This window comes from Salvelinus sp. IW2-2015, unplaced genomic scaffold, assembly GCF_002910315.2.
Source record: "Salvelinus sp. IW2-2015 unplaced genomic scaffold, ASM291031v2 Un_scaffold1986, whole genome shotgun sequence".
NCBI lineage: Eukaryota > Metazoa > Chordata > Actinopteri > Salmoniformes > Salmonidae > Salvelinus > Salvelinus sp. IW2-2015.
This window is the reverse complement of record NW_019943336.1, coordinates 107,051-117,249: the sequence shown is the minus strand read 5'-3', so window position 1 is coordinate 117,249 and position 10,199 is coordinate 107,051. Positions and strand designations below refer to the sequence as shown.

General features: G+C 43.2%; 1 protein-coding gene across 2 annotated transcripts; it reads right to left on the bottom strand.

Annotated features, from left to right (window-relative positions):
• Positions 1-778: 778 nt before the first annotated feature.
• Positions 779-9,810, bottom strand: LOC112072646 (cytidine and dCMP deaminase domain-containing protein 1-like). 2 transcript variants are annotated; one of them, XM_070439870.1, is made up of 11 exons: positions 9,593-9,810; position 8,805; positions 8,421-8,524; positions 6,516-6,693; positions 4,428-4,790; positions 3,988-4,215; positions 3,455-3,504; positions 3,110-3,279; positions 2,392-2,581; positions 2,085-2,142; positions 976-1,542 (listed from the first exon to the last, which is right to left on the bottom strand). In XM_070439870.1, exons 1-11 carry the CDS (start codon positions 9,713-9,715, stop codon positions 1,442-1,444), a joined length of 1,566 nt encoding a protein of 521 aa, XP_070295971.1. In that variant the 5' UTR covers positions 9,716-9,810; the 3' UTR covers positions 976-1,441. The 2 variants fall into 2 exon arrangements, with proteins under 2 accessions (XP_070295970.1, XP_070295971.1); XM_070439869.1 differs by lacking the exons at position 8,805; positions 9,593-9,810 and adding an exon at positions 8,834-8,907 and having other exon boundaries at positions 779-1,542.
• Between the last annotated feature and the right edge of the window lie 389 nt (positions 9,811-10,199).

The window sequence follows — 10,199 nt, the reverse complement described above, 5'->3', positions numbered from 1 at the left end:
GGTTGGATGAAAGTTCAGTGGGCAGAGCTTAGAGTGACATGTCAGTGGGTGGAGTTTACAAGTAAAGACAAGTGTTTCAGGGAGGTGGAGTGCTTGTGGGAGGGTGTTAAACAGGTTGCGACAGATGGTGTTGCCAGTTTGAATCCCAATGCGGCTTTTGTTTTCCAACCTAAAATGTTTTAGTACATATCTGACATACTAAAACGACGAAAGGAATGAACAGCTTTATAAAATGTACAAGAACAATAATGATGCCCTCCCTCCCACTGGTGCTGTGGACTAGGACCACAAGGTCACAGGTTCAAGTCTTGCCATGCCAATGACCTTTCTCAAAAGTGATATTTTGAACCCTAGTCCCTCCCTGTATTCAAATTATGAGATTCCCAATGTTAAGACATATTGATCCCTTGAATCAATGATTTTAGAGGGACTATTTAAAATAGTTTGACAATCCAGATGTTTACACTTGTAAGATATCAAGATACAATTAGTCCTCGATGACCTCTGGAGGTAGGAAGAATCATCAATAATTGTAATATTCTACACAGGTCTAGAAATGGTCACAATCAGAATATGGACAATATCAAGACACAGGACCCATGTTAACACCAGGTATAAACGGGGCTTCGAATGGCATAAACTGTGACGTTGTTGGATTCAAATAAGAGACTTAAAAGATTCAGGCTGTATCAGTAGGAACTTACACCCAAGCCAAAACAGATTTACTTAACATACTGTACTAAAGTAATATTGACGCTTTTCAACCATGGGATTTCATTTTAAAAAAAAATTAAATCACATTGATACTACTGTACCACAACACCAATAAAAGAAATGCATACATTGTTTTCCTGGTTTGTCATGTTTTTTTGCTGCTAGATGCTTATTGTTATCAGTTAAAAGCAGTTTGGCAAAACAGGATGAAACAATTCAAGGATGTAGGAGCCAACCATGTAACAAAAAAACAAAGCACAGTTGCATGGGTCTAGGAGTTATTATCCTTTGAGGCAAAGTGCAATATAGTGGCGATAGCCTGCACTGGCTGGGATGKGACTTGGATTCTTCAAGTCTGGAAGAACTATAGTAAACTTAAAGCTACAATCAACAGTAGCCTTCATACAACTTTCATTGTAAACTCCTCAGACAAACAATTAGGAAACACACATTTACAGTTCACTTATACATACAAGCCTTGCAATAACTTTTTTTTAAATATCTATACAGTCAGTCCTTTAAAATCACCTTGAGTTTACTCCTTGAAACTGTCCATTACAGGGGAGTATAAAGAGGCCTTTGAATTTCCAACATTGTTAAAATGTATCCTTCCTTACTTGAATCACTGATCAATATGCGATTGGATAAATGAAACGTTTCCAATGCCAACAAGAGCCTGGGGACCGTAGCCTGGTGAAACCAGACTGAAAGCTACAGGTACCATTGTTCAACAAACAGGGGAACGGTCTGGGTTTGTTGCTGACCGTAACCTCTTATTGGATTGAAGGGCCTGTTCAGGCTGTCTCCCATGCTTCCCCACACATCCATCTGTAATCATAACAAGACATGGTCAGAGGTGGGACACATCGCACAGTCAAATCAGAGACGGTTAGAAGTGCTGATCCGTCATCAGTATTGTGGTGATTAGGTGGCGGCATGCACATTACATTTGCGCGAATGGCAATATAAACTCAGCAAAAAAGAAAACGTCCTCCCACTGTCAACTGCGTTTATTTTCAGCAAACTTAACATGTAAATATTTGTATGAACATAAGATTCAACAACGGACATAGACTGAACAAGTTCCACAGACATGTGACTAACAAATGGAATAATGTGTCCCTGTTAGTGTCTTAAAGACCGTTCCACAGGTGCATGTTCGTTAATTGAACAAGCATGGGAAACAGTCTTTAAACCCTTTACAATGAAGATCTGTGAAGTTATTTGGATTTTTACGAATTATCTTTGAAAGACAGGGTCCTGAAAAAGGGACGTTACTTTTTTTGCTGAGTTTATTAGAGAAGGAGAAGACGTGACATCACTCTCTACAAATGTCATGCTAACTAATGGTACAGAGATGGACAACTCACTGGCTAGATGAAGACCAGCATGTTCAGAGGCTCTCCTGGCCAGAGAGGACTTCTGCCACTGTGATGAAAACATGTAAACACACTAAGAAAATTGCATCTGTAGAAAGCACTATYATAAGTATACCTCAATAGCCTAACAAGGAAAACACAAGGATAGGTAAAAGCTGAATGGAAAACATCTASGAGGAATCCATCCAGTTTTTTCCCTCATCAGTACAGATGAAGAAAATATGAGAGGAATAGACTATTGAGATGCTGCTACACCCATAGAAAAACTATTAATCCGTCAATCAATGTAGGTACTCACAATGAACTTCAGGACTCCTTGGAGGCCGTGGAATCTGAGGTAGGAGATGTCTCCCTTGTCTTTACCGCTGTCCAGGTCAGTGGTGTAGATCTGCTTGATCCCAGCTCCTCGGATCAGAGGGACACACTCATCACACGGACACTTAGTCACAAACAGCATGGTGTTCTCCTCCTCGCGGATCTCGTCACTCCTAGAAACGACAGTCAATCACATTTATTTACGTCATAAATCCTCATGCCCAGCTACTAATTCCTGCCCCCTGGTCCGAYTTCTCGGATGTACCTCCTTGCTTCCTCTCCTTGCATCCTCTCTGCCATCTCCACTGACCTGTAAGGACTGGACAGGTCGAGAGCAAATATACCCATGTACACATTCCCTGTATTTCCTTCATCTACAGATGTAGGATCTTAATTTGATCACCCTGTTGCAGAAAAACTTTCCTGCAATGCAAGAAATGTAAAATGTGTAGTGTATTTGAGGTTTAAAAAGGCTTCTGCAGTTTGCCAATTCCACTTWAAAAATGTCAATACCTTACGAAAAATGTATCAAAACCTACAAAAATGTCCATTAATTATAATCCACATTTCCTGTTGCTGCAATTAAGCTCCTACATCTGTATCCTGTCCTCTCATATCAGTGGAGATGAAGGGTGGATATAAGGGGAGGAAGTCACTTAGGAGTATTGAGATGGAGCCCATGTCTTCCCTCTCCTCCTGACCTGAAGGTGAGTGCGTTYTGCTCAGCGTGGATGATGTAGCGGTACTTTCTCCTCTGGCGGTCCTGCTGTTTGTTGTCCATCTGGGGGTACTCTCCGTACTCTGAGCCCACTGGGTAGGCGTTGTACCCACAACCCACCAGGTACAGCCGCCCCGTGCCATCACAACCACCCTAAAACAGGTGAGCACAGAACACAGTGAATGCCAGTTTGACCTTATTCATTTTTCACATTGAAATCTTTGTTACCAGCCTTTCCACTTTATTTTTGTCATTATATTACAGAGGCAAAATACATAATATTCATGTATAGTTATGAGCTTAGAAAACACAATAATGGTTTACTCACTGATTTCCCTTCTGCCCAAATGACAGCACCAACCCCAACCTTAGGGTCCTCTGGAATATCAACAAACAAGTAACACTCAGTCATCTGTTTCAACCTTCAGACAGGTTGAACCACCCATCACAGCTTGTCCTGTTAGCCTTAAAACATGAACATATAATTAACCCTTTCAAAAAATAAAATGTTGATTTCTTGAGTGATCGGCTGACCAACCAATCAGAGAACTCCTTTTCATAGTAGCTGTCGCTAACCACTAATGAAACTAGAATGTCTTTTGGGATACTTTCTGTTCACCCGATACCCCCCCAGGGCAACACATCTCTCCAACAAACGTGCAGTCAACCATGGGACGTTATGTCATAACAATAGTCATAACAATAGTCTTCTCTCCTGCATTATTTAAATTTGTATTACTTGGAACTCCTTTATGTGATTCCTCACAAAATGTGGTGACATGTCACCTTTACAAAATGACTTCCTAGTTTGAATAGTAGTCTATATACTAGCCAGATTACTCAAACAGATATTTCCGATACCTGTTCTGTAGGCCAACAGTCTGGCCTGTACGATGCAGTGTCTGGCAATCTCCTGGGACACCCCCTGAGGCTGGGGCTGCTCCGAGGTTGCAGGCTGGGAGTCCTTCCTGTAGAATCCATGCTGGAGAAGAGGCACACTAGCAGCTACTGAGGCCAGAACACCGACCAGCTCCCTCATGTTCTGACGCAGGTTGGAGAAGTACGGCTCCATACAGAAGTTCTCCAGACCTGTAGCAAGACAGTGTCATATCCTCATCTGTTAAACATACTGTTTATATTAATTTAACAGAATCTACACAACAGATGGCGTGGCACGTGGCCTCTTGAGCAAAGGAGATCCTCAAACCTACCCATCTTGAGTTAGCCAATATAGCCCAAATACAGCTAGCCGGTGAACAAAAGCTAGCTAACAAGTATGGTTGAATGATTGTACTACTGACCTATTTTGGTGAGAATGTCACGGTGGCACTGTTCGTGTGGGATTAGGAACTCTTCTGAGAAAGTGTCCAGGTTCCGTCTCCTCTGCTTCCAGTAGAAGTCCCCAGCGTCCAATTCTGGGTCATCCCCCGACACCTTCTCCATGAAGTCACACCCCCTGGAGGTCTCCTCCACAAACTGCTGCAGGCCAGGGGCCACGGGCTGCACCACTACACTGATGTGGGGCCGGCTGTTGGACTTCAGCTTCTCGGACGCAATGGCGTCCAGCATGGCCTCCTGGGAAATGGAGTCCGTCCCATTAGGCCTGACCGCTAGCAGACTCATCTCAGGGTCACCAGGCCAGAAGGACATGCGGCTCACCCCAGCTGGAGATGACAGACAAGAGACAAGACTTTACAAGTGATCTCTCTCTCTCTGTGTGTGTGTGTGTGTGTGTGTGTGTGTGTGTGTGTGTGTGTGTGTGTGTGTGTGTGTGTGTGTGTGTGTGTGTGTGTGTGTATATATATATATACACTGCTCAAAAAAATGAAGGGAACACTTAAACAACACAATGTAACTCCAAGTCAATCACACTTCTGTAAAATCAAACTGTCCACTTAGGAAGCAACACTGATTGACAATAAATTTCACATGCTGTTGTGCAAATGGAATAGACAACAGGTGGAAATTATAGGCAATTAGCAAGACACCCCCAATAAAGGAGTGGTTCTGCAGGTGGTGACCACAGACCACTTCTCAGTTCCTATGCTTCCTGGCTGATGTTTTGGTCACTTTTGAATGCTGGCGGTGCTTTCACTCTAGTGGTAGCATGAGACGGAGTCTACAACCCACACAAGTGGCTCAGGTAGTGCAGCTCATCCAGGATGGCACATCAATGCGAGCTGTGGCAAGAAGGTTTGCTGTGTCTGTCAGCGTAGTGTCCAGAGCATGGGGGCGCTATCAGGAGACAGGCCAGTACATCAGGAGACGTGGAGGAGGCCGTAGGAGGGCAACAACCCAGCAGCAGGACCGCTACCTCCGCCTTTGTGCAAGGAGGATCAGGAGGAGCACTGCCAGAGCCTTGCAAAATGACCTCCAGCAGGCCACAAATGTGCATGTGTCTGCTCAAACGGTCAGAAACAGACTCCATGAGGGTGGTATGAGGGCCCGACGTCCACAGGTGGGGGTTGTGCTTACAGCTCAACACCGTGCAGGATGTTTGGCATTTGCCAGAGAACACCAAGATTGGCAAATTCGCCACTGGCGCCCTGTGCTCTTCACAGATGAAAGCAGGTTCACACTGAGCACGTGACAGACGTGACAGAGTCTGGAGACGCCGTGGAGAACGTTCTGCTGTCTGCAACATCCTCCAGCATGACCGGTTTGGCAGTGGGTGAGTCATGGTGTGGGGTGGCATTTCTTTGGGGGGCCGCACAGCCCTCCATGTACTCGCCAGAGGTAGCCTGACTGCCATTAGGTACCGAGATGAGATCCTCAGACCCCTTGTGAGACCATATGCTGGTGCGGTTGGCCCTGGGTTCCTCCTAATGCAAGACCTCATGTGGCTGGAGTGTGTCAGCAGTTCCTGCAAGAGGAAGGCATTGATGCTATGGACTGGCCCGCCCGTTCCCCAGACCTGAATCCAATTGAGCACATCTGGGACATCATGTCTCGCTCCATCCACCAACGCCACGTTGCACCACAGACTGTCCAGGAGTTGCTTTAGTCAAGGTCTGGGAGGAGATCCCTCAGGAGACCATCCGCCACCTCATCAGGAGCATGCCCAGGCGTTGTAGGGAGGTCATACAGGCACATGGAGGCCACACACACTACTGAGCCTCATTTTGACTTGTTTTAAAGACATTACATCAAAGTTGGATCAGCCTGTAGTGTGGTTTTCCACTTTAATTTTGAGTGTGACTCCAAATCCAGACCTCCATGGGTTGATAAATTTGATTTCCATTGATAATTTTTGTGTGATTTTGTTGTCAGCACATTCAACTATGTAAAGAAAAAAGTATTTAATAAGAATATTTCATTCATTCAGATCTAGGATGTGTTATTTTAGTGTTCCCTTTGTTTTTTTGAGCAGTGTATATATATCTCCTCACCATTGATAAGCATCTTGAGGCAGGTAGCGCAGGGTCTCCTAGAGAAGTAGAGGTCTGAGGCAGCCAGCCTGGGCCCGTGTCTGATCACAGCTACCTGCCCCACGTGGAGCTCTGGACCGGAGCAGTGGAGACCCACCACCCTCTGGTCCCGAACCACCACCAGGCCTGTACCCCGCGTCTGACACAGAGAAACAGACAGGAGATAAGGGAGAAAAGTGATGATGCATATCATATAATTGATGATGCTCAATATGGTCATTTATTGCATGTTATCTATATAAATATATTTTTTTAATGACACATACACCTGATAGGTGCAGTGAAATGTGTTGTTTTACAGGGTCAGCCATAGTAGTACAGCGCCCCTGGAGCAAATTAGGGTTAAGTGCCTTGCTCAAGGGCACAGCAACAGATTATTCACCTTGTTTGCTCAGGTATTCAAACTAGCGACCTTTCGGTTACTGGCCCAACGTTCTAACAACAATATGTAATGGCCGCTATACAGTGCATTCGGAAAGTATTAAGACCCCTTGACTTTTTCCACATCACAGCCTTATTCTAAAATTAATTTTTAAATAAATGTTCTTCATCAATCTACCAAATACCCCATGATGACAAAGCAAAAGCAGGTTTTTAGAAATGTTTGCAAATGTATTAAAAATAAACTGAAATAACACATTTACATACGTTTTCATACCTTTGTAGAAGCACCTTAGACAGCAATTACAGCCTCAGGTCTTCTTGGGTATGACGCTACAAGCTTGGCACACCTGTATTCGGGGAGTTTCTCACATTCTTCTCTGCAGATCCACTGTTCACCGTAGGGATGGTGCCAGGTTTCAACCAGACGTGATGCTTTGCATTCAGGCCAAAGAATTCAGTCTTGGTTTTATCAGACCAGAAAATCTTGTTTCTCATGGTACGAGAGTCCTTTATGTACCTTTTGGCAAACTCCAAGTGGGCTGTCATGTGCCTTTTACTGAGGAGTGGCTTCCGCCTGGCCACTCTAACATAAAGGCCTGATTGATGGAGTGCTGATGAGATGGTTGTCCTTCTCGAAGGTTCTCACATCTCCACAGAGGAACTCTGGAGCTCTGTCAGAGTGACCATCGGGTTCTTGGTCACCTCCCTGGCCAAGGCCGAGCGGCTAGCTCTAGGAAGAGTCTTGGTGATTCCAAACTTCTTCCATTTAAGAATGGGGCGGCAGGTTAGAGCGTTGGGACTAGTAACCGAAAGGTCGCAAGATCGAATCCAGCTGACAAGGTAAAAAATGTAATTCTGTCCCTGAAGAAGGCAGTTAACCCACTGTTCCTAGGCCGTCATTGAGAATAAGAATTTGTTCTTAACTGACTTGCCTAGTTAAATAAAGGTCAAAATATATATATTTTTTAAAGACTGATGGAGGCCACTGTGTTCTTGGGGACCTTCAATGCTGCAGAAATGTTTTGGTACCCTTCCACAGATCTGTGCCTCGACACAATCCTGTCTCTGAGCTCTATGGACAATTCCTTCGACCTCATGTCTTGGTTTTTGCTCTGACATGCACGGTCAACTGTGGGACCTTATATAGACAGGTGTGTGCTTTTCCAAATCATGTCCAATCAATTGAATTTACCACAGGTAGATTCCAATCAAATTGTAGAAACATCTCATGGATGATCGATGGAAACAGGATGCACCTGAGCTCAATTTCAAGACTCATAGCGAAGGGTCTGAATAGTTATGTAAATAAGGCATTTGTTTTTTTATTTTTAATACATTTGCAAAAATTCTTAGCCTGTTTTCACTTTGTTATTATGGGGTGTTGTGTGTAGATTGGTGAGGGGAAAAGGCTGTAACATAACAAAATGTGGAAAAGGGGAAGGGGTCTAAATACATTCTGAGTGCACTGTAGGTCAAACTTACAAAGTCATTCTGGTTTATGTCTTCTGGTTCCTCCTTGGGGAAAAGTTCCATCCATAAACTCAGCAGGGTGAAGAGGTTAACCTTGGACAGCCTGGGTCCATGACCTAAAAACACACCATAGAAAAACAGGATTACAAACAGGGAAGGCAAGTGAGTTTTTGTCCACTAGATCTTTGCAGCTCCCAAGTGATAACACATTGAGCTCAAATAAATTATTTAGGTTAAAGCAAACATTGGGCAGACATTTGCTTCCTCTTCCCACTGCAACTCTGGAGCACTGACATAGAATGTGAAACTGTTGGCCAGTACATTTCTCTTCAAAACATGTATGTGACTCTGGCATTCATAGGGGAGAACAACCAAACGGATGCTTGATCCAGCAACCCTACTATTACAGAGCAAGCCCAGCTTACCTGTCCGGTGCCATAACGCTCAAGACCTCTTTGCAGAACCAGTCACGTTATCCTTGGAACGTCACTACACGAAACCGCTACCATTTCAGTTTCAACTTCAATGGGGTGACAGAATTGTAAAAAAAAAAAAAAAAAAGGACTGGTTGTACTATTTAATGGTTTTGATATGATTAATTTCAGAGAATTCTGACATAGATAAAGATGTAGTATATTTAATTCAACTGCTAATAATACTAGGTAAATTTCATATTCACAAATGGTCTAATTCAAAACCTAACTTTTTTCACTTTATAAATGAGTTTAAACAATATGGCACTATAACTAAAATTAAAACAAAAAGGCAATTCGAACTTGTATTATTTATGAATATGATTTGTTTGTTTAGGATTCCTGGCAATGTAAATAGTTTTTTTGTATGCTTGTTTGCATGTGACTATTCCTCTTTTGTTTGTTGATATTTGTTAATATATATATTCTTTTTTATATAATAAAAAAAAATCTTCAACGGGGTGACGTCAGACAGTTGGGACTTCCCAAGGATCCCGTTTGAACGTTTCTCGACAGCACTAGGTAGGCTACAGACGTGTGGGTTTAAACTAATAAAAGCCTAGACGGTGACACAATTACGTCTTTATTTTGAATATGCTCAAAGCTCATTATTCCGTGTGGAGTAGCAATATTTATCGAACAGTAAAATCATTCGCAGCATTCTCTGTCAAGCTGTCAACTCGCCAGTAACTGACAGCGAGTAAGCCTCACTTGTACTTTGGTGTCGGTTTGTGTGCTGGCTTCCCTTACATCGCGATATCCTTTACAGTTGCATGAAGCGGCACAGGTTGGTTTCAAATATTGGTTCGACTGTACAGTATCTGTCGTTGCCATTCAATCAATTGAATGTAAAATGTAGCGAACGTCTCCAGACAAGGTAAATACGTATGATGATTTGATGTTGTAGGTTTCTGAACAGCTAAGCTAGGCCCTATATCTTCTGACGTGGAACAAATAGGCGGAGCTTGTCTTGCACCTAACCACCAGAAATGTCAAACGCAGTGTTTGTTGTATATGTTCTGCATTCTTAGTTGCAATTAAAAAACAATTGTCAGATTACATCTGCATTCTATTATTAGTATGTCATTTCATTCATGACGTGATAATCTTAAGCAATAAGGCCCGTGGAGGTACCACAGCTAGGGGCTGTTCTTAGGCACAACGAAATGCCTGGACACAGCCCTTAGCCGTGGTACATTGGCCATACATCACAAACCCCTGAGGTGCCTTATTGCTATTATAAACTGGTTACCAACGTAATTAGAGCAGTAAAAAGAAATGTTTTGTCATACCCGTGGTATAGGGTATGATATACCAC